This window comes from Pezoporus wallicus, unplaced genomic scaffold, assembly GCF_028554395.1.
Source record: "Pezoporus wallicus isolate ANWC-B61680 ecotype Strahan unplaced genomic scaffold, APGP_CSIRO_Pwel_v1 contig_10094, whole genome shotgun sequence".
Taxonomy (NCBI): domain Eukaryota; kingdom Metazoa; phylum Chordata; class Aves; order Psittaciformes; family Psittacidae; genus Pezoporus; species Pezoporus wallicus.
The window spans coordinates 254,537-279,623 of record NW_026639160.1 but is presented as its reverse complement, the minus strand read 5'-3'; the positions used below and the strand labels follow the sequence as shown (position 1 = coordinate 279,623).

Here is a 25,087-nt window from a genome sequence, read left to right as displayed (position 1 = left end):
ATTCAATGTGAATGCAAAACATAGGCTGCCTTGGCATTTAGCCTGACTAAATGAACCATTTACTTGTTTTGAAAAGGTCTGAAAGTCTTTCTGGTAACTGGTGAGAGGATTTATGCTTTTCAAGCTGCTGTAACACATCATATTTTCTGTCATTACTATTGGAAACAAAATTTTATACAAACTTACATGAATGGTGTAAATACCAGTCAGTATAAGCTGTTATTAAAGACCAAGTATTATTAGCAAATGATCGTAGTTAAAGGTAACTGTGCTTAAAAGAATAACCCCTAAAGAAGCTTGCTGGGTTTGTAGGTAACACGCAGTGCGTCCCCACTCTTATTTGGTGCTTTCTTCTTCTTTCCTTTCCTTCTTTCCTTTTCATTTTGTTTTGTTTATGGGAGAATCTCAGTGAAGAATTCAGGCAGGTCAGTTTTCTGTGTCTGGGTCATATGTTGTTACCGGGATGAGAAGCCAGTGTTTCATATTAAAACCAGCATTTGCACAACTGCCTGGATGCAGAGCCATGCCTCTAGACCTCCTTTGCCTCCCACACAAATCCAATGAGCCAGCCTGGTACAGGAGTGTGCACTCAAATTCCAAGGGTGCACAACTATTGGTGTGGAGGCTTTATGTCTCCTTTTGTAGTCTGCATGAGAAAGAAGATTTGTCTACAAAAATGCCAAACAGCTGTCTTTCATCCTGAAGATGTGGAAGAAAGGGTCCTCCTGCCACATGCCAGTACCGTTACAGCTTTCTGTGAAAGTGCTTACCATAGGGTAAGGTATTTTGCTATGGCTAACTGAAAGGATAATTACATATTTCAACTTCTATATATATCTCTGTCCCTAGTTTGTCTTAAATAATCAAGGACTGTATTGTTACTGTATTTCTTCAGACAGCTTTTTGTCAATGACTTCTCATTGCTCCTCTGTTAGCAGACAGATACTATGGAGTACCCATCACACTAGCAATTCTCAATAAGAAGATTATTTTATGAATTGGCAAGGATTTTGTATTGCCACCTGTGCCTGAAGTATATCAGAGAAAATGCTCTTTTCTCACTTTTTCTCTCAACATGAAAGTTTAGTGTTTCCATTAATTTGTAATGCCTCTAAGATTCCAGTATCTTCACAAAATTAATATACTTACTGCTACAGGATGTTGTGTAGTTTAATAGAAAACATATGATTACGCTATGGTGTCCTGATGCAGAAGCAAATGTATGTTGTGGTAAGCTATCTTCTCTTTTTGTGATCTTTTCCTGCTGCTTTGCTAAGTTAAGTAATTTGTCATACATGTCTCAGTCAAATTAGTAAGATATTCAAGGTCATAAATGTTCAGTTAAAGCACAATTTAAAAAAATAGAAATACTGTGGCTTTTATTGTTATTTTACTTTATTTTTTTACACATTCTGGTTACAGTTCCTTGTTCCTTTTTTTTCCTTATTATTTTAGTTTAGAGAGCATGTATTGAAAAATTCAGGTAAGGTGAGAAATTCATCTAATATGATAGCAAAAGGATTCAGGTTTACTGTTTTGTATTAATTTGCTAAAGGGAAAAACTCATTTTGTAAGATGTTTGCTATTATCAATCCTGAAGTCTCTGGCTATTACCTTGGTTGCTTTTTTGTTTGTTTGTTTTTAATTCTCCTTTTCATACATCAACATGGTTACTAAAAATCCATTACTAGATCCACCATTGCATATGGACAAACTTTATTGAAATCAAGTCCTGGGCAGTTGCTATTTTTGTATTATGCCCTTGTTAGGGTGTAATTTAGGGTAGGTGGCAAACTTAAAAGTAAGTTGTAAGTATTGTATAACACTGTGGAACTGTCAGTGCTCATTTCACAAGCCCCTTTGGCTTTAAGTGGTGATATCTGAAATTAAAAGTAACTGTCATTTTGATGCATAAGTAAATGCGTCTTGCAATAGAAGCAATATAATCAGAATTTGAAATAAAATATCTCATTTTTAAATAAGGAAGTCCTCAACTGGAATTAACTATCACTAGTCAATTCATACAAACAACTCATTTACTTTCATGATATACTTTAACTCTGGACTAACTGTTTGGCTAACAAGAATAAAAAGAAAAACAAAAACCCCACAAAACCAGACAAATACACTCATTCGCCCCCCCCCCCCCCCCCCCCCCCCCAAAAAAAAAAAAGTGATTGGAGATACACGAGGAACAGATGTGGAAAGTAAGAAGATGCTCACTTTTGCACTTGACAAGTAAAAGTGCAGCCTAAGCCTGTTGGTGAGAAACCTGCACTGTATTGATTAGCTTATTATAGGGCATCTTATGATATGCTTCAGAGATTTCTATTTTCAAAACTTGCATCTACATATACTACCCAGAACCCTGGGAATCTGAATCTATGTTTTGAGTCCCCAGGCTGTTATCACTAGACAGGCAATGTTAGTGCAGATTTCAGATACATCGATACTTTCAGGCACTGCCTAATTTTTGGCTAACAAGGCAAGGGCGTGTCTTTTGCTGATGTAACATTGTTCTCTTTTACATAACTTGCACGAGGATCTGTATTTGCAGGTACAATCTGAAATGTTGTGAACCACTCACATTTAATGATAGTCATTTGGTTACACAGATTAAAACCAGTCTTAATTTACTAAGAATACTCATGCAGTTTTGGTGAGCTAATGATACTGCAGCAGTTCAGACTCAGAGATTTGGAGTCCTTATTTTTTTTGAGAGTAGGTAATGGGCAGATCTTCATGCTACCCATTCTCAGGGCAGACATTCATCTGCTATTAGATGTGCATATGCCTTTCAAGCCTTTAAGTGTCCAAGCATTTGTCACACATAGGTTGGACTGTTGCAGTGCCGTATGTGGCAACATCTTGCTCTGTTTCTATAAAAATACTTGTTGCTGTTACTACTACTGGCTTCTGAGTCAAAAAATGGAAGATTGTTTTCAAGAGCTTGCTAGGAAGCACTGAACAAGGTTGTTCAATTTCATGGAGCAAAAGGCATCTCTGACAGTGACTACCCTTTTCGCTCCGAGCACATGAATGCATGCATTCAGCACTTGTATTGAACTGCCTGTTCCTGACAAATGTTAGGAGAACTCAACACCCTTTCTTACATAGGGTACTGCAAAAGGTTTTAGTTGTTAAACAAGAATTTTGTAACGGAGTCATAGAGAAATCTGTCGTCTTTAGTACTTTAGCATATATAGAGAAAAATCTTCACCTATGAACAAACCAGAAACCCAGGATATATATGGCCATCTCTTACCTGGAAAAATTGTAAAGATGTTGGAAACTCATGCAGTGAAAGAGGTATGGTCCCAGGAGTATGTGGCACTCTGCTTTTAGATTTACATATCTGCGTGCAAGGTGCTGTTTAGCATGCAGAGTACTAGATATGACTCTAAAACCTCTGAATGGGAAGGTATTCATTTGTACAAAAGATGTTTTTCCTTGGGACAAAGTACCATTCAATGAAGGTATACAAGCTGGAGATTCCTTCAAGTATCAGAAGGTAGATAGAAGGCTGAATGTTATCTGAGAAAGCTTGGAACTGGTAGCTTTAAATCTCCCTACTTCAAGGTGGACTGCATCTCGGTGTATTTGTTTCCTTAGCAATGAGAGGGAGGATGCTGGTGGGAGCTCATAAATATCACAGTGCACAGTATCTGATTGATTGGCTAGAATAAACATTAAGTGCTGGGTGAAGAGAAACTTTTTTAGAAGTAGACTGTTTTATAACTATATTTTAAATGTTTCATCAAATGCCTAAAGCAAAAGATAGCAATTTTTTTTTTTTTATTCAGGATATTTATTTGTTGAAATAAATGAATAATTTATTTACTTGCTATCTTGGTTGTATGTCTCCTTTCTGTGGATCCTTGTCAGGATGTACTTCAAATGGATATTTTTAGAGAGCAATGTTGGTCTTGGGGAGTAATTGAAGCATAGCAGTAGGTGAGTTACATGTCCCTGTAGTTGGCCTTTGGACCTTTTGAATGTCAGTTTTTACAGTAATTTCGTTACTTGAAAACTGTGGTGATTAAGTGTTCACATCTTTTATCCCAGAAAATCAGTTGCCATCTTTGCCTTGGTCAGTCAGGAATACTGCAAGCCTTACTATGTTGTGTTCAGCTGTCTTTGTGCTATACATAAAACAAGTACAGGGTAATTTTTTTTCATCTGACCTTCCTTCAGTCTGGTTTTGTCTCTACTTTTGTTAATGTAGATCAGGTAGTAAGACTCAAAGGAGTCTAAATGCACGCATTCTAAGTATGTTATGGGTATTTGTCTAATTATTTTGTATGTTTATTTTGATGGTGACTTGTGTCCACATGTGTATGTGTATTTATTTGCACGCCTGCATGTAATTGTTAATCTACCTTCCAGAGTTTGCTTCTAAAATGTTGGACCTGATTCTCAAACTTGTACAATTATTTCACTTTAAAAGACTTGTGGCAAATACAGATAAGTGAAGGAACAAATGCAGTCCAAGAGTACTTTAGTATTGAGTGGTCTAAATGAACAGGCTGATGAAATAATGAAAAGCAAGTACTTCAATAGCAAAAAATCTCAGGGATCCCTTTGACTAGTTATACCAGTTAGAGCATATTTAATTACAGAAGTATCTCATATGAAATAAATATTTAGTAAAATTTATCTATAAAAACATCCTGAAATGAAAACAAAATCATACAAAAAGAGTACAGGGAAACATCTTTCATTGCTGTGTATTGGTATAAGTTAACTGACTTTAGCTGATTATCTCAATTGATGTTTAATGAACTTAATCTCTAAGCAAATCGAATCGCTCTCTGTGATACTTAAAAATAGAGTTAATGGCTTGACTTCCTGCATCAGAGCATGAAAATGTTGTTCTGGATGTTTTAAGTAGTCAGGTGGAAGTGTATGTAAAAAAGAAATCTATTTCTAATAAAATACAAGGGTTACTTAATTTTGCACTGGTAGAGGACCTAAAGAGTTTGAGAGTATGATCTTTAGATTGAATGCTCTATGTGCCAGGGTCTCTATAGACAAGATATTTTCTGAGAATATTACAAGCTTTTCAAAAAACATAATATTGCAGAAAAAAGTCTAGGAAATGGATCTTGAAACAACCCTTCTCAGAAACCGAACTGTTATAATCCAAGTTTGAACAATTTAATTAATATAAGTCACTTGATATTCTAGTTAATTTTATTCAGTGTTGTAATGACTTCATAACATTTGATAGCAATAAATTAAATAATAATGGACACATGAAAGCAAACTATATACTCCCTTGGCTTGTAAGAAGTTTGTGGCATACATGTTTCTGTAGAAAATGCATTGCTGAAATTCTAGGTATTATAGTTACTGATGTAGTAATCCTCTAATTAAAAGATCGTTTTTTTCAGAATAAATGAAATTCACAAACAGACACAAAATGGTGGCCTCAGTTGAATTTTTACATGAGTTTCATACCTAAATAGATTTCATTATGCTGTGAATAGATATAAAAATGGATATGAAAGCTGATATAAACCCACAATACTAGAACAGCATTATAAGGCTTATTATGTAAAGACTCATCCCTGTTCCCCTGACTTTCAGAAGTCAGGTGTGTGGTTGAACACTTAACCTACTTGCAAAGATACTGCCATGGGATGTGCCAGTCATGAGGTGGTTTGTGTAAAGCCACTATCGAAATATTTAACAAGAGCTCTAGCTACATATAGAATTTTGTATATGCAAATTATGGCCACTTTTGGAAGCAAGTCTAGAAGATTCACCTGAGTTTTTCTCAGTCCTGTGACAGATAAAATATATTTTAACATATTTTCTAATGGTGCTCCCTCTTTTTCATAGAGATGCAGGCAGAAATCTGGGTCAATAGGTCTGGTTTTTCCTAATATTAGCTAACCTTCATGCCATTCATCTCATGCATGACCCTGTTGAAGCCATCTCACAGCATGGGCTATTAGTATATTTTGTTAACATTTTCCTATATCTTTATGCTTGTGCCATTAATGAAAATATTAAATCCCATCTATCCCTGAGCTGGTTATTAAGGAATCCTCCTTGTATTGCTAGTACTCTTTTCAGCTTTCCCCACTATAATTTGCCTTTTTTGTTCTAATGAGGCTTAGTTCTCTCCTTCTTAAATAAGATTTTCCTACTAACCAGTGCTATATGAATTTGCTTTACCACACTTCCTTTTTCCTTTATATTATTTTTTACTTTGATTAGTTTTATATGTAAAATGGAACAATTAAGATAGAGGAAAATTATAAAGCACATCACATATCATGAACTAGGTGTGTTACAGTGATTAGATTAAACCTAAAAAGATGTTGAATAAAACTCAAGATTTAAATGAAATAAAATGTTAATAGAACAAATCTGTGACATACAAGAGCATAATCATAAAAACCTACCCGACACATAGGATAAATCAAACGCAAAAACAAGAATTGTACAATGCCTTTGAATGATTAGCTGCATTTTCTTACAGAACTCAAGAATAATTTTAATATGTTTTCCAACTGTTTGTTTTTCCTTACAGTACTTGGGATGTATAGAAGTCTTACGCTCAATGAGATCTCTTGACTTCAATACTAGAACACAGATTGCAAGGTAAGGTTCTGTGCAAGTATGTTTTTTAAAGTAAATACTGAATTGTGTCTCCAAAGTGGAAAGGCCAGGAAGGTGGCAAAACACACAGTAAATTTTTGGATACAGTAAGTCCACTTTTAAGTTTTGCCTTTACAGGTAAATCTCTTGCCTGGTATTAATGTAGCTCCAACAGGGCTTTAAGGATATTTAGTTCATGTGCCAGGTCATTTCATGTGCCAGGAACTGCTTTAGAAAATTTTTGCCTGTTTGTTATGCTGAATAATGCTCATATCTGGGTACCAATTTCATGACATTTAAGCCAGTGAGAATCTGAATAGGCTTAAAATCTACAGTGCATTTGTCAAAATTAGTCTAGGGAGCTGCTTTGCAGCCACATGTTTATAGGTTTTTATACTAATTTCTTAAAAAATGATGTCAGATTACAGAGTGGCTGTACAAAAGATTTCGGTGAAAATGTATCACAAGAATGGTACCAGAGACAAATGAAAGAATGTTGTCTTTACCAGCCTGTGTGTAAGAAACAATAAGTTTGTATTAGGTTCTTATTTCAATTCTTATATCAATTCTGTCATGGTATTTTTTAGGAGCAGAATGTAAGTACAGCACTGTCTTAAGAAGTGTCCATAAATCATTTTTTTATTCTAGACTATTTTGTGAGAACTGTAGGAAATAGTGTTTTGCAGGCATTTTCACTTGAAAGGCTGAACTCGTTGATTTCAGAGGAAGCACTGATGTCTTCTAGCAACTGGAGCCCATGTTTTCAAATTCTAGCATCAAAATAATGAAGTAATGCTTTCCAAAGGAACACATATAAAGAGTTACAACTGGATATATTGCTTGAATTTCACCTCTTTGTAGCATGTTAAAGTTGCTGGTAGTCTATCCTAAACCTTTTGTCATACCATAGAGAGCTAAATATTTCTTTTGTTAAATGAGAAAAATGACTAATTTTTAGGCTTGGAGGCCAATTGTACAGTCTATATGCATTGACTTAGAGTTACACTTGCATACAGCAGCTTTGAACTTGGACCCGTAAGTCTTCGCACAGTGTTAATCATTAATTTGTCAAGGTACTGCATTGATGAGGGGCATAAAAGCACAGGGAAAGGTAAATTACAAAATTCTGGTTTTCAGGCAATGTAGGCAATAGAGGCATTTTCCTACTGTACTTTTGTAAAACTCACCATGTACGTTTCTGCGGTATTTGCAGCAGTGACCTTTTAAAATGATTTCATGTCTAAGAAGACTTGTAGTCTCAATGGAGCTGGCACATTTGTGTTTACTGCTGGAAGTTAAATGATACTGGCTTATGAAACACTTGTGATAGTTACTGTTTTGGTATTGTATACCTGAAGGTGAACTAAACTCCACTTTATTTTTCTGCACAGTCTGTTTCACTACATGTTTTCATTGGAATAGTGTTGCACTTTTTTATTATCTAGCTTAAAGGCACAAATATGCCATTAATACTTAAGCATATTTGCTGATTTAAATCAATATGATCTGAATAAAGTATCTTTGTCTTACAGTTCTTTCAATATAAAGATTATTCTTGGCTTTTACTGTGAAACAGACTTGGAATTATCTCTTTCTCTGTTGAAGTTATAACATATTTAACTACATGGTGGGCATTTTCTTGGCTTATCTTCCTCTGACCACATCTAGAGCACAGGGTATTTCTTCAAGCCGTATCTTCCTGTTTTAGTTGTTATTTTACATTTGCAATTTTCTGTTTATCATTAAACAATAAAGACTCGTAATTCTGCTTTTGCAGTTCCTCATCTAAAACTTCTTATGGAAGTAGGAGTTTTTAGGTGGCTTTTGAATCAGGATTTATCATTTTAATCTACATTTCATTAATGCATCTGGTTCTAGAAAAGCCCATGTAATGTTTTAAGTACCCACATGCTTTGTCATGTAGCATTTCACATATAAACCTATGCTTTACTAAGAAAATATTATGAAGGAATTATTAAAATTCACACTTGCTGATTAACTTGCTCATGTGCATTAAGAAATGTAACTTGGGCCTCAAGGTATGTACTGAATTAACAAGGCTGATGTTCTGAAATTACAGGCACCAATTCCCTAAGAGGACATCTGGCACCAAATGATCTGTGCAGTCCTGTGATTAAAAATAAAATAAAAGCATCTGGATGTTACATTTATATCTCCTGTGTCATACATTTATACTTAGGTATGTCCATTGATGATTTCTATGCAGGCTGCTACCAGTAAGAAAACTGCCCTTGTAACCTGACAGCTCATGATGGAGTGTGTCTGAGGCTTGGGTCTGTAGATCTAGTAATGTTAGCTGGTACCGCTCCAGCTGAGGAGCCTAGGTCCATAGCTGCCATAGAAGCATGTCTGTGTGTGAGGCTGTGTACACTTCTCTGTTCTCTTTACTGTAACTGGAGAAACAGATGTAAGGCAGCTCTGGTCCTTTTCTGACCCATAACTTTATAAATTGGTCCTACTGCATGTGCCACACCTGTTTATTCTATTACTTTTTCCAAGACCTTGCAAAACCAGTCAGAAGAAAGTGATCTGGCTTGCGCCATTATGACTTCTTGTATTACGCAGTATTTATGAGGTGTGATTAAAGAACGGAAAAGATGAGCCAAGTTACGTGATTTAGCGTGGAAGCCTGGATGTATCTCTTTCTAATAAGCATGCATCCTGCTTGACATGTACAAAACACTTCCTTTCTAGTACTGCATCGCATCCCTGTCCCTCTTGCTTTTTTACCCTCACTTTTCCTCCATGCTACAGACCTCAAATGTAGGAAGTCAGCAATTAGGAATCCTACGTTTCCCTTTTGTATGTTTTCTGGTTATCGCATATGTCACTTTATGTCTCTGCTAGCACTGAGGAAGAAAAAAAAAAGTAGGATGAGAAGCACCAGTTCCTAAAACAAAAAACAATTGTGGCTCAGTCATGGGAGAGTGAGATATGTAGACTCTGGCTCTGCTGTAGACTTTGGGCATTATTTTGGAGAAGCCATTATCCCCGTAACAGACAACTCCATGATTAAATGTATTAGTGCTTGTAAAGAGCACTTACATTGTTGGGTCAACATTTAGAAATTACTTAAAAATTAGTCTCAGATTTCCAGTTATCTGGTGAATTAGACACCCATTTTAAATAAGAAGTTACTGGGAAAAGGTTGTCCAGGTATTTTGAAGGACTTTGAAAATCACAGCTGTTAGAATTAATACATTAGGAAAGCATATACACTAGTATGTATATGCTTTATACACATAAACACATACCCATATACACACACATATGCATATATGTGTATACACACATATACACCAGTGTGTATGCATGGGTTAGTCTGAGAAAACTGTGACTTCAACTCCAGGAACCAGATTGAAGGCCCAGTATATACAGTTTGATCAGTGCTCTTTTCTTCCTTGACACAGTCATGTGAAAAATCAGTCTGTGCCATCTAATATGGCTGTACCTCGCCTGTAACTTTGTTTGTTTTGTTTTGGGGGGGATTGTGTGTTGGTTGGTTTTGGTTGTTTGGGTTTTGCTTGTTTGTTTGTTTTTGTTTTTGTGTTTTTTTTAAAATAAAAATGTCAAAACTTGAAGCAATACATTTATCTTGGTGTGAAAGCAATGAGCAAGCACTTTCACTTGCCATACTCTTCATTGGGTCTTAACAACTTCGGTGGTGCCTGACAAAAAGTGTTGTCCTAATTTTGGATCTGAGTTAAAGTTAACAGCTATGTATGATTTATAACAGATTTTTCCCTTTATCACTACACATTTGAGGTCTCAAGATTCTTTTACTACAGGATAAATAGGAGAACTAAAGTAGTATTAATTAGTTGTATTATTTTTTTTCTATAATGAGTGTAATGTCGTGAATTCTTAACTAAATAAATGGATGTGCACACAAGGATAAGCAGTTATGTATAATGATAAATAAAAGCCAGCTGAATCTACATGTTGCATCGTTAATTATCCAGTGATAATTCTTGTAACACATGTGAAGTCAAGATGACTTTCTTGGGCAGCAAGATGAACAGAAGCATTTCATTTTGAACATAGTGGAGGAACAGGAGGACTGGAAGGCAAGACTACTGAGCTAACATCAGGTGGCAAGTCGTCCTAAGTTCATCTGAAACCTACCATCATTGTCACAGAAAGGGGCCACTCTTAAGCTTGTGTCCAGGCCCTTTATGCTGTCAGGCTGTGTGTAAACAGACAAACAAAATCAGGTAAAATTCTTTTGCAATGCATGCAGTGCTTGCAGTTCATATAATAATATGCTGGTATGCTTATTATTAGATCTGTTCTAGTGCAATGTGATTTCACTGCTGTGTTGTATTCATGAGTAGTTATGTGCTGGTTTGAATTAGAATAATGTTGCATGCCCTGTTTGTCGTACTGCAATGTCTGGACTACAAGTCTGCATGTTTGCTGTTATTTAATTGAATGCAATCAGTTTACTGCATGCAGTTTCAGAAGGTGACACCTCCCTTTGCTGAGTAAAACATGATATTGCATGATGTGCTAATAAGAAATAAATCAGAGGACTGAGACGCTTCATATAATCAGTGGACCTGAATCCAAACTCTGACCCCAATCCTCCCCATGAACTCTTTTGAGCTGAACAACTTGAATGAGATTCCTCTCCAAATCTGAGGCCTGAACTTTTATGACAGTATCCCAAGCTTCTGGAGGGGAGGTGGCAGAAGTGCAGATTTTAGAGCTGGGTTTGCGTTCAATGCTAAACATTATGAATGAAGTTCAGTTTATGTAGTGTTTCTTTCAACCCTATCTCTATTCTTTGCAGAGATTCACTGCCAGCAAGCATCTCTGAAAAAAAAAAGGATGGAAGACATGGAAAAGGAAGAATGTTTGTGATTTTTGAGTGTGGATAGGTAGCGTGTAATCTGCCGTGAATTCTTCATTCAGTCTCCTTAACATGCTCTCTTGCTTGGAAAGTGAGTATGGTTCACCCTTGCTTTCAGCTGCATGGACTCCGGATGCGGGTGGTGCTTAGGGAGTGGCAGAACATACATAGTTGCACTGCAGTCTGGATACACAGTTGTGTGCTGGAGGAGAATCCTCTTTCCTTGTACGCAGTTACTTCAGGACCAAAGCTCTGGGAAGTGTAAGGCACTGGCTACTGCTTAGTTCACTAGGAAGCAGGACTCTCAGAAGTGGATGGGCCGTCCTTATAATTCATATGGTACACCTCTAAATGAGGTAATGACAGCTATAGTGCCTGATACTGACAGAATAATTTCCATTTGCTAATTTAACTGTCATTATCATAGGAATAGGTTAGAATAAATAGGATTTTGTGTGCTTGGCATTGAAACCTTTCATTTTCAATGTGATATTAGTGGAGAAAATGTTAGCTAGTGTCTGGATTAGTTTAACTAATGTATGGAATGCAAAACCTGAGTGAGTAATTAATTGAGCTCTCACATTCCACTTGCCTTCACAAGAAAGCAAAGAAAGAGCCTTGCAGGGGATTGGGAAGGTGGAGAGTTGAAATCCAAATGGTCAGGGAGGCAGCTATGGGTATAGCTGTACTCTGTTCTTTCAGAAAGCTGGTGACTTCACATGGTAGTGCAGAAGCAGAAATTAACATCTTTTAAATGCAAATCACAATTCAAAGTTAACAACTGCCTAGCACCTTGGAAACAGAGACACTTTAAAGTTCTTCTGCCAGCAGCACCTAGCAGCTTGATTACAGAGAGAAATGATAGTATAGGAAATATGAGTGTCTTTTATATGACATGTCCAGTCACATCAGAGTCCACCACTGGATGATCCTTTTCAGCAGATACAGCTTGTATATTTACAAAATGGGATTATTCAAGAGGACAGTGGTAGAATTTTAATTCTCTAATGAAAAAGGAGTTTTGTAAGATGCCTATCTCCAAAGTCCTGCTTTCACATGAAGCTAGTTAGCGATTAGAGACAATATATTCATTAGATCAAGGTTTTTCATTTTATTGTTCTAAAGGCTTCCTATGCCTTCCTTTGAAACACCTGCTATGGGCTACTCTTTGAGAGAGAAGATGCTAATAAATGACCTGAGACTGGATCCAGTTTTGAGGTTACTATGACCCTCATTTAGCAACAGAAGAGAGTGTTCATTTCTCTCTCTCCATCTCCCTCACTACTACTAGGATAAAAAGCTAGAGAGCAGGCTGAATGGAAAAAAAATCTGAAGGTCACACAAGAAGTTAAAGGACTGAGCTACCTAACAGATCCAAACCTCCAAGTGCACTTCTCTTTTATTTTCTTTTGTGTGTGATTGACCTTGTTCTTGACAAGTGGAGGTTTGTGCATAAAAAAAACTTTTGTAGGCATGCGTTCAACACCAAGGTTTTCTATACCCCCACTTTATGTTTATAAAAGCTGCAATCAATACTTTAAAAGGTTTCCTCTTTTGTGCAGGAGTATAAGAATGACTACCATTGAATAGACTGCATATTACATATCTAGTAGCATGTGATATACTCTGTTCCAGTTGCCAAAGCCTACCCTTTTTCTGTATAGTTTATTCAATAAACCGGAAATGAAGTTGGCCAGATTAATTTCATTTTCTGCTTGTAGATTTTCTACATGTGAAGAAACTCCATTTCAAGAAACAAAATGAGGAGCTGAGCGAAGAAAAGTACTCGTTGTCTCCTCACTGTACGAATGACAACAGCTTGCGTGCCATATCTGCCAACATTGCCTTATTCCACAGACCTTTTCTTCCAGGTGTTACATCACTCGTGCTGTCAGGACGGGCTTCACTTTGGTTAGGCTAGTGTGACAAATGTCATTGCTTGGTCTTTGCACCACTCCCTTGGGGGCTCCACTGCCAGGGTGTGGCCTGCACAGTAGTCTGAATTCATGGCAATAGGCACATTCCATGCCACACAGCTTCCCCTTCCTGTCCATACTCTCTGTTCTGTTTTCCTTAGCTACTTCTCTAGCTTAATGTATTCCAGACATGGCTGATTTGCCAGTTGGTGTTTAAACCTCAGTAAAAGGTAATATACTGGCTCAGTCTTCAGAGCCTGTGAATGTCCCCTGTGCTATTCAAGATAGTAGACACTCATTTTGCCTGTTTTGCAAATGAACAAGAATATTTCAAGTATTAAATGGATTTCTAAAAATGTATTTTTGGTCTCCATGCTTTTTTCTTTTTCAGAAACTATTTTTATATTTTGTATAGACTTTGCTTCTTGTCAGCAAATACTGACACAACACTTGGTAATGATTTATAAATTATTAATAAAAAATGGCAAGAATATACTGCTGTGAAAAATTAGCTAGAAGCCTTCTGTACAATTCTTGTAGGCATATACTTTCATTCAAAAAGTCAATGTTTTGGTGTCTGTTTTTTTAACCTGTGAAGTCCTACACTTTGGAGGTGGCAAAGATAAACTTGAGAGCTGTAGAATAGTAGAAAATACTAATGAGAGAATTTTGGTAGGTTTTCAGTACTGTCATACAAAACATTTCAGAATAAAAACTAGTCACAGTGTCCTATCTCAATATTGGAGATGGCTATACTTTTTTCAAATATCTTGAGAAAATATGTGCAATTTTGTGTCTGTCATTTCCCTGAAATATGAGGCAGAATTCTGTCTTTTAATCAATTAAATCTTACTAATTAGAACTAGCAACAACAAAACCTAGCATCACAGCCAAAAAATGTGTTTGAAACCACAAGAAAGGAGGGTATTTTCATGTGATGGTGTTTCATAGAGGAACAGATTTGAGCTTCCTGAGTGGGCTACTTTATATAACAGAGTAAAATATGACTAAAGTTATGAAAAATATCAGGGCATTAGCCTTTTGAATGGAACAAAATACCAGTGTAAAATATCTTTTTTCTCTGTCTCAGAAAGATGTCAAGTCACTTTAAAGGAGAATAGGTCAGCCTCAGAAAATGTATATTGGTAATTTTTTACTGGATATATTTGCATGCTGAAATTATATTCAAAATACACAACATGTTTTGTGCCAAGAAAATGACTCCACAGTGCGGCCATCTGCAAAGCAGAAAATACTCTTGGACAGATTTGGAACTCAGCTTGTGGTCCCTACTGCAGACAGCACAGTAGCTAATTTTACAAGAAATCAAGACAACTCTACACTGGTATTTTTTCTGAGCCTAGCTAATGAAATGGCATGAGGCTTAGAAAGGTGTAATGTGTGTTTATGTCAAATAACTTACACATTGATAAGGAAGCCAATGTGGTCACATGCAACTTTTCCAAACTCTATGCAACTGTTTAGCCATGCTGGTACAGCCAGAAGTTCTGCTTTTGCCTTCCTTAGACAAGCATTTGCATGCACATGTCAAGTGCAGTATTCTCAACCTAGTAGCAATATCTGTTTCAGCTTACATCTGCCCAGTGCTACTTGGCCATGCAAGCTAGAAAGAAGCCTTTAGGATGTCTTTTCCACATCACCAGTCTATATGTGTAAGACCTCCCTCCCCAGATGATCTATAATATTCTGAACAAAATGATCTGCAAATCTTCCCTTGGAAAAAGTACTGTGGCCTATCAGTGTGGTGGCAGATATACATCCATCCTTTTTGTTTTCATCAGATACTTTTTTAAGACTCCTTAACTCCCACATGGGAAAAGTACTTTGCCTTTTGTTGCAGGTACACAAACAGTTGGTGCCAGGTCGCTCTGACCTCGCTTAGGCAGAATTGCTCTATGAGTATCTTTTCTAAGTTCCCATAATTTTCACCATAAGCATTGTTAACTTAAACCTTGTGGTTGCTTGAGTACTTTTAGTATTCACAGAATTTCAAAAAATGAAGTTAAAAGAATTGTCAAATTCAAACTCAGATATCCTGCCTCATCTGACATGTATTTCAACAAGCTGTCACCTTTATCAGGTCCTTCTCCCTGCTTCCAGTCATCCTGCAGAATTTGGGAGTACTGAGTTTGGTAAATCTGAGATATTTTACGAAGTGGAAGACAGGCAATTGGAAAATCTACAGCACTTTGTTACTGAGTGAGAGTATATACATCCTGGCTGGCTTTTCAGCTGTTCACTGCTTTTGCTACACTGCCGAGGCAGATGTACAAACAGTAACCAAGGTTGCCTTAAAATACCTCAGCTCTGGGCTTCAGCCTTTTCAGCTGGAGCATTTCCTCTCTGACTCTCAAGTGGCAGTTTTGATCAACAAGGTCCTTGAGTCAGATGAGTCTGTTGAGTGACATGCTTTATGTCTGTTTATCAGGATCTGAGAGGCTGAAGAGTTAGTGACAAAACCACTACAAATCCAAGTCCTCGCCCAGAAAAGCAACAAGCTTGTAAATGTTTTTTTTTTCAGCTGCCATGGACTGAAAATTCCCTTTCCTTCCTACCTGATTCATGTTGCTGCTAAACACAGAAGATGGTGGAGGCAAATCAGAAGAGAAAGGAAGTTACAGATGAATTTATCCCTCAAGCACAGTTCATATCTCTGAAATACGAATTCTTTTTGTGAGAGGCAAAAAGGGGTCTCAGACTGCTAATGCGACCACTGGAGGAAAGAGAGAGAATGAAGGCACAGAGGCATGCTTGATGACGCCTCCGTGTCAGCAACTTAAGGCCAGAATGCCTGGAAAGCTCAGAAACATGTGGTGAAGCAAGAGGCATGGGTCTGAAAGACAGCAATGGGCTGGGACTGCCACAGGCATGGACTTCCCACCCCATTGCCTCCAAAGGATTTGGTTTGGTACAAGAAGGAGATGACAAACCACAAGTTTTAGCTCAGTAGCAAGGCTGAGAGGTTGCCTCTGTATAACATGATGTCTGTTTGCTTTTCCTGAGTCAAAGAAAAGCATTTTTGGTGGAGAAGAAGAATATTTCTATTTCATGATGACATTTTCAGGAGTAACTTATGTTTTAATATCATGATGATCACTCTATGTTGATGCTGGCTGTGTTGTATTTGTAAGACGCATTAGAGCTGCTCTTTTAAACCTACTGATTTTTACTTGTTCTGTAGCTAGTTTAACTAACACACTGGTTTGGAGTCAAAAAAGTATTGTGGTAAATGTGGAAACTAAATACAAGCCCTGAATTTTACAATGGAGTGCTGTTGTATCTGTGATGGTCTGAGGACATATGCAAGGCAGGGATTGTAGTGAAAGACCATTTGTTAGATGAGCAGATGTAGTTGGGAAAAGAAAAATAAAAGAAAAAAGACAAGCAGAGGAACAGAGGAGCAAATAATCTCTTCTCTCGTCCTGAAGAGAGGACTGTGTGCCTGCGAGCTTTTTTGACTGTTCTCTTGCTATAAATCTCATGCTTCTTCAGAATGACAGACTTTAAACCTGCTGCAAGGTGTGTCCCACACCCACAGCCACCCACCAGCAAAAATAATATATTCATGCCGTTCTTCCAGGTGATTCAAGCTTTGGTTTGGGCCCTAAGTAAAAGAACCAAAATCATAACTATATAGTCATTACTGATTGCAACCAGATAAATCTGTGACATTTGCTAAGCCATTTTATGTTGAATGCTGATATGTATATGACATTTCTGTCTTGACTCACTTGTTGGTCTTGTGTAATCACCTAATGCCTATCTGAAATATCATCCTGCACATGGCAAAAAAATTAAAATTATTTATGTTTTTATCAAGGTGATGTTTCAAGGTTTTGATTATTTTAATTACTTTTTAGCCTGTAATTCATTGTCCCCCATTCTGTAGTTCATTGTCCCCCATTCTGTATTTTTATTTTTTGCATAAAATAAATGTTACTTCCATATTTTCAGGTCTAAGTATGATATGCTGTTAGTCTCAATCCGTATTTAAAACAGTTAAACAAGGTTTGGAGTTACCTTTACTCATCTCTGTGCAGCTGCTCTGTCTTATGGTATCAACAGGAGAGGTCTGTTACAGCTTTGTAGCTAACAGTCACAGGAAGGTCTCTGCATGCATGGAAGCAAATTCTAAATACTGACCAGGCTGACTGTTCAGATAATAAGTTGTTAAATACTGAAAATGTCTATAAGATTTGTTTGTAGCAGTATGATTTCAAGAGCTTTTGTAGTATACAGTTACTCTTCTGTGAGAAGGCATGAATTTAAATTCATTTTCAACATTCATTTCTTCCCAAGTTTGATGGGAAGAATGAAGCAATATTAGAAAACTGAAGCAAAATCTTAGTGGCATTAATTTTGCTCACAAAATACAAATAGGGCCACAAATAAATTACTCAATATTGAATAAATGTCAACTAAAATTTTGTACATTGCGTGTATTGTATACAACAACCATGAACATTTTAGGGTTCTTATATTAACCTAAGCCAGGTGTTTTTGCTCTGACTAGAAAAGTGCATAGTATAGTAGTGGCAAAAATAATAAATGCTACCCCTTACATTACAAGAAAGATTAAAAAAATACCCTAACCATTTAAAGCAATGTTGATTAAAGGCCGGTCTTATGAGCAGATAAGCTTCATGGCTCAATAAGGTACAAAAATGAGACCTGGAAGGAGGTAATTAGATGGATATTCTAATTTGCAATGAGAAAAAGTCTTTGTAATAGTGTGAGAAAACACCATCCTTTGTAGCTCTCAAGATACTCTTCATACTCTTCCTTACACTGACTATTTACTGACTTCTGCTTCACACTGAGGTATTCTAAATTTGACTGGCAGCTGTTTTAGCCTTGAGAAGAGAGCTAACTGACCTGCTAAACTATCCTCACTTGTAAACAGAAATATGGTCTGAAGCTATTCTCTCCCAGTTCATTTCAAGTATAATGAAGCAACCCACACATTCATTTGCCATAAAGCTTTTTTTCTGTCTCTTCAGGGAAGCAATCAGTCGTGTTTGTGAAGCCATGCCTGGTGCCAAAGGAGCCTTCAAGAAACGAAAGGTATTTTTTCTTTCCTTGCAGCGCAGGTGACTGTGTTTTCTTAGTTCAACACAGAGGAGACCAGGCAAGCAGGCAGGTGACTTTAAAGGAGTTTTGAGAATTCCAGATCATTAATCATTTAAAATATTGGTTGTTTTCACCCACTGTATGTTGCCTCTTGCCCTTTTGGTCAGGATCTGCTTTTATAGGCATCCAGAAGTACATAGGACATGTAGGAAAATATTGTGACTTGCCGTTAAGTTCCTACTGTAGAAACCCCCTCCTTCCGTCCTTTTCTTTCTCTTGTAGATTGAAGGTGGAAGGCTTAAAACAAACAAAAGGGATGCTTTTTCATAAAATGCATGAATAAATTGTGGAAATATGTGCTGAAAGCTCTTGCAGAGGCCAAAATATGCATAGTTTTGAAAGTGATTAAATCTGTTCTTGCAGTATAGCTCTACTGGTGACATTTAATGAGTCTGGAAATCACTGATCTCTGGAAATTGAGAGAACATACAGATGATCCTCTGTTTTCTATGCTCTTTCTATAGATGATGCTCAGTGTCCAGAACTGATGGTGGGTCTGGTGGACATTGGCCTAACATGGTTGTTACCATGCTTTTGTTCTTATTTGTGTGATACAAGCTAGAATCTGCATGATATTTGGGAAAATTTCTTCACCAAAAGGGTTTTCAAGCATTGGAGCAGGCTGCCCAGGGCAGTGGTTAAGTAAGTCCCCATCCCTTGGCAGTGTTAGGTTTAAGGTTGGACTGGATCTTAAAGGCCCTTTCTAACCTAAATGATTCTAATTCTGTGACAAGGAGTGGAGGAAACTTCAGGTCAACTCTTGCATTGATAGCTTCCAACAGTCTTGTACTGCTGGCTCTTTCAGAGGCTGGCTAGCAAAGCTAGGATTAAATGCTAAGGGAAGGAGCATAGCAGTTAATTGTATCCCTTGTAGGTGGTGTTGGGTGCAAGAGGAGAACAGGCAGGTGAAGGAAAGGTCTGCCTGCTTCCCCACCTACTTCACTAACTAGGCAGAATCCCAACAGAAAGGGATGGGGTGAAATGCCACTTGTTTGCAATGGAGAATCTTCGCCTGGTAAAATAAGGCATGTGTTACAGTGTAACTGGAAATTGCCTCAGAAATTAAGGTTGTGGTTTTCCCAAATTCACCAAATTCACTTCGTTAGTATTTCTAGGTTCTCTGGCTTTTGTTTTTTATACCTGATGGTAAAGAGGAAAATATTTTTCTTGGAAAACAAAATGACATAAAATATCATTGCAAAAGTAAGTTAAACAGAGTCCCAAGTGCCTAGTGAGACACCTCACTGTATTACTGGTTTTAGAAGAGATGTTGCTTATGAGTTATTGGAAAAAATATAGTGTTTTTGAAGTGTACTGGATGAGAAGAAAAATTACCCAGCCACAGAATTTCACATGAATGGTAGAGACTGGTATCCTTTGCCAGTCTTTACTTTCATCATGGTTTTGCCACTAGTGGGTTATGAATATGGTTGAGATGTACTTCCTGAGGCCAAGTTTTCACACTTTCCCCCCATACTGGTCAGATGATCCTTAGGCATGAGCTGGGAATCATGAAGGTTTAAGGAAAGAAGAGAAACAAGAATATTCAAAATGGCTTGTTTTAAAGAGAAGTTAATGAGGTACTAGCACTGTAACATGACAAAGTAAAAATAGTGCAGCACAAATGTTACATGGAAGCAATATGTAGGTAGCATATTTTTATCCACTTAAACAGAAGGAAAAGAAACTAAAATTGAATAAATGTAAACTTTAAGGAGTGAAGAAGAACAAGTGTGTCCATCTTGCTGGGGACAAATCTTTCCAAGCTTGCAGGCAGCTTGGGACAAATACAAATACAGCAGCATTCCTTCAGTATAACTGGAGTTGCCCTTTCCATCTGGGAAGCTACTAGAGCAGAGCAAACAACAGATTTCTTTTCAGGAGTTGAAGTGTTTTTTACAGAATAAGAACCTGCTATTTTAAGCTACTGACTCAAGGCATTCATCATTGTCTGCTCAATTGGTCCCTTGGTGAAGGTGAGAATTTGCTATCTCACAAAACCCTATTTTGTTAGGTCAAGAGTGGATGAATGCCTGCCTAGCTGCTGCTATTATTATTATTATTAAAAAAATATCTCCAGAGGAAAACAGCTGGGGCAATGAAATGAGCTTTGAAAAGTCAGCAACTTTTTAGAAACCTTTAAGACTACAGCTAACTCTGCATACAATGAAGGTCATCCCAAACAAGCAGAGTACAAAAATGTGCTTTTTTTTCACCCTTCACAGTCAGCAAGCAAAGTTCTTTCTAGCATCTTGGGAAAGAGCAATCTTCAGTTTGCAGGAATGAGCATAATGCTGAATATCTCCACCACCAGTTTAAACCTAATGACTCCTGACACAAAACAGGTGAGTGTAACTGTTAATTTGTAAGGCTTTTGATGAACAGCCTATCGCACAATTATTTGCTGGCTGCCAAAATACTCAATTGGTCAAAGTTATTATTCCTCAATGGTGTCAATAAAATGAATGAGAACAGGAAGTAAAGCACACTAGCAGTCATAGTTCTAGTATTCAACACAGCTTTGATGAATTATTTTCTTGCCATGTTTTGGGTAGTTCAGTTTTGCTCTTTGAAGACCTACAACATGAAACAGCATTTTCTGGTCTTAGAAGTTCTTCTTGGCTACAATTGCAAAAGGGATGCATTTGGAGTAAGTGACAAAAGGACTGAATGTGCATCCCCAATATTGTTGTGTTCTTCACATTTAGAGCCTTAACAGGCAATCTATTACTGAGGCGCTGCTAAAAATACAGCCTCAGGGGGTTTGCAGCAGTGAAATGCCAGTCTTTTAGGGAGACAAGGCATCCTTTTTCAAGCAGCCCGTTTCTTTTTCTTCTTCATTGTGCTGAAGGTACAGACAGACTTCGGGGAATCACTGCAGTGGATTGTGAATGATGTATGAGATGAGAAGAATCCTTGCTTAGGGTATATATAGAGAGAGAAAGCCGACAGACATGCATAGTCACTGCAGTGCTATTTGCTGTGAGCCACATACTGCGTTAGGGCATGCAACATTCTGCCCAGATACAGCAAGAGAGGAAGAAAAAAATGCCATCCTGCAGTCCTTCAGAGCCTCAGGTTAAAGAATCAGAAAGAATTCATACATTGTCTGTTAAAAAGCTTTCCTTTTTTATTATGTTTATTATTATGTTTATTATTATGTTGCCATTAATTTATCTTCATTCTTATCCTTATTTAGAAATCATCATAATCTTCTATAGTGAGTACTGAGACTGTGGGAGCAGTGTTATGGCTGATTGCAGTAGTTTGGAGACTTATTGTGGAATATACACAGCAGTGCATTTCATAAGGACAGTTGCCCCCGGTCAGAAGAATAGGAACCTGATGTTAATTAGATCTATTTAAAAAGTGCCAAACCCTGAAGCAACCTTGTCTTTGGCTGACGTCAGGGTTGAAATGGAGTTAAACTGACTTATCGCAGGGAAGAATCCTCCCTCAGATACCTTCTCTTTTCTCTGAGTTTACAAAACTGTTTATCTTTCTCTCACATCATTCCTGTTGAGATCAACTTGGTCGAGATGCTGCAGGCCTGGGAAATGTCTGGTTTCTCAGACATCCCCAGCCTGGCTGTGGTGTCCCTTGCTTCTTATTTGTGCCAAGCATTTGATTTGAAAATAAGCGTGGCCCAGCAGCCCCTCCCAGGAACATGGCTGAGAACTTCCGCAGAAGCCTCTTTTTCCCAGAGGAGCCACAAGGAAATAAAAGACAAGGCATTTATTGTTAGCGCTTGAGGTAGCTGGAAAAAAATTGCACGTACCCGTGCACAACAGTTCTGACAACATGTTAAGCAGGGATGAGAGGAAAATTTTTTTGTTGTTGTTTATTTGTTTAAAATGCAGATTTGGGTAGATGGAAATGTCTCTAAACTATGCGCACACATTACTGAATCATTTCATTTTGAGCTATGCAAGGCATTCATGATTTGCTGTGTCAACATTTTGGTGTGGGGGAGGGAATATCCCTATCTCAAACTAATCTAAAACATTTAGCTGAGGAATTAAAAAGAAAAAAGTGTTTGACTTGTACTGATATTTTGAAGAACTTTTCAGTTTTCTTGAAATTTGGAAAAATAAGTTTTGAGGGAATCTGAAATAATTTTTGTTTTTTATGATGCTGAACAACTTTGTTGTTTATGATGCTGAACTAAAAGATCAGGTTATTTGCACAATTTGCAAAGTGACAATGACAGATGTATAACAAATCTTCACTAGTTCATCTCCATTGTTAGGAGCACTTCTTCTTTACTGGAAAAAAAGAAAAGGAAATCCTCACTGATGAGTAAGGCAACAATGGTTCACCAATGAACACTTAAACATTAACCACATCTTGAGAGGCTCCTGTGGGACAAGCAGGAGTATTGAAAATGAAGCATTCTTTATATAATATAAGCACTATAAATAGTTGTCAACTCTTGCTGACTTAGTGAAGCAGCAAGATCCAGAGAAAGTCATGTCAAGCTTTTTTCTTTCCAAGGAAGATGGTTGCTGCTTCAGGTCTTTCAGATGGAGGATAGGGGAAACAGCCCAGAAAATATCTTTTTAGCCTCATTTTTTGCCAAAACGGTTTTCTAAAGTATCTGGTACCCTCTCCAAAGACAGCAATTAAAATCCAAATTACATGCTTTGAGGCACTAAATAAGGGCATTGTCCTGTACCAGATGAATTCCTTGGCATAGTTTCTGTAACTCAAGTTATCAAGTGAAATTTTCTTTCCAATGACCTTTTCTTTCTTGGTTGTTACATGATTTCATTATTAAAAGATTTCGTAAGTTAAATCTCAGAATAGTAGTGGAGCAGAACTGTTCTCCTTGTATTAGAGTTTCATAACAGTTTGTCTTTTCTCAGGGAAATATCATATTAGTTCAAATTGCACATAAGCAAATTGAATTTCAAATGTTCTGGAGTATGCCTGAGATTTTGTCTACAATGCTACATTGCAGCTGGAGTCAATGTTCTGTTTGCATATTGGAAACACGTTGGTATTTGAAATGTAAAATGACACAGTTAAGTATCAGAAGCAATTTTTGAATCCTTAGGTGCTGTAGATATTGCGCGTTTTCATTGATTTTTCCAGAGTTGCATCAGCAGAAAAGTGTTCTGATGAATAGGACCCTTTGCTCCATTCATCACTATCTGTAATAAAGAAAGCGAGCTTTAGCAGATTAAAATTTCTCCAAAGATACTGTATGACAGAGCTATATGATTTACTGGAGTTCTGTGCACACTTAGCAATTTTGCCATGTCCTGCTATGTTTTAAAGAACACCAGAATAGATACAGTCATCTTTAAGTTTGTTTATATTATAATCATGCTACCCTTTGCACTCCTTGTAGGTGAAACACAGAATTTTGACCTTGGTTTTGGATTTTCACCCCTATACAAACCAAAAAAGAAATCAAGAGGGTAAACTGTAAGAAAACCTACTGATTCACACTTATTCTTTCTGATCCATACAGATCATAGCAAATCACCATATGCAATCTATTTCCTTTGCATCTGGAGGTGATCCGGTAAGCATTTCCTTGAAGCTTTCCCACACGTAGGTATTGCTGTATAAGAACTGTGTGGCAAAATTTATTGCATAGCTTACTGAAAGAAAACTCTAACCACAATAACTCCTGTTTCTTGTTTCATAAATTCTTCTTGATTGTTGTCATCAAACTCTTTTCAAGGGAAGTGACTGACAAGCAGTCATAGATCCTCCTCTTTGAATGACTGAAACAAAAAGTATCAAAGGGTTGTGAGCATTCATATAGTAACTGACAAGTAGGGCTTTGTTTTCCAGATTAATATAGTATCGTCATATGGCTATTATGTGAATTTCTGTCCTGGTTTTTATTTTGTACTTTTTACAGTAATAGACTGTGGTGCAGTTATGTTTATAGCAATGCATGCATTTAATTTTTTTTTTTCTTCATGTCTCTAAGTGTGCATTGAGAGAACTGTGATAAATCCTGCCTTCAGGTATATTTGCTACAATCATGCAGCTCAAAGATAGGCTTCCAGGAAAATCCCAGTTCTTTCTTTCTAGTTCTGCAAAGCTTTCAGATACACCTACAAGTTTGGTTCTTTTAGTTTAAAATGCAGACACCTGATTGTTATGCTTTCCTGGTTTTATAAGCAGTCCATCCAAAGGCATATTAAATGTCCTTAAAAGGTGTTTGTCACCAGGGAGAATTATAAAACAGGGACATCGATCACCTCATACCTTAGAGGTCTGAAAGCTTCTAAACCTAGTTTGAGTGTGAATTGAGTCTGCCTTTTCCTCCATCATATGTTTTGCTGTCATTTATCATTCATGTAGTACAGGTAAGGCAATTTTTAGCCTGCTTTGTGAGTTAATTCTCTCAGTTTGACTCTGTTAAGTTGAAGATCTTTCACACTTTCTCTTTTCATTTCACTATCCTCAGAAAACTTAAGGGCAAACTTGAGCCTCAGCGTAGCTCTGCTGAGCTCAGTTCAGTTCCAGAAGGGAAAAGGACATGATATTACAACAATTTGGGGAGCACAAAATGCAT

At 37.2% G+C, this 25,087-nt stretch overlaps 1 protein-coding gene and 1 long non-coding RNA gene across 2 annotated transcripts in view; both read left to right on the top strand.

Moving 5' to 3' along the window:
- Positions 1–25,087, top strand: part of SHC3 (SHC adaptor protein 3) — a 55,499-nt gene that overhangs the window by 12,998 nt on the left and 17,414 nt on the right. Inside the window, 4 exon segments of the mRNA XM_057413800.1 lie at positions 6,542–6,612; positions 18,420–18,483; positions 20,775–20,894; positions 24,026–24,079. Of these exon segments, the coding sequence (XP_057269783.1) occupies positions 6,542–6,612; positions 18,420–18,483; positions 20,775–20,894; positions 24,026–24,079 (309 nt within the window).
- On the top strand, positions 11,814–13,560 carry LOC130601611 (uncharacterized). The gene is made up of 3 exons (XR_008972722.1): positions 11,814–11,838; positions 12,774–12,868; positions 13,204–13,560. It is a non-coding gene; the product is annotated as an uncharacterized LOC130601611 (long non-coding RNA).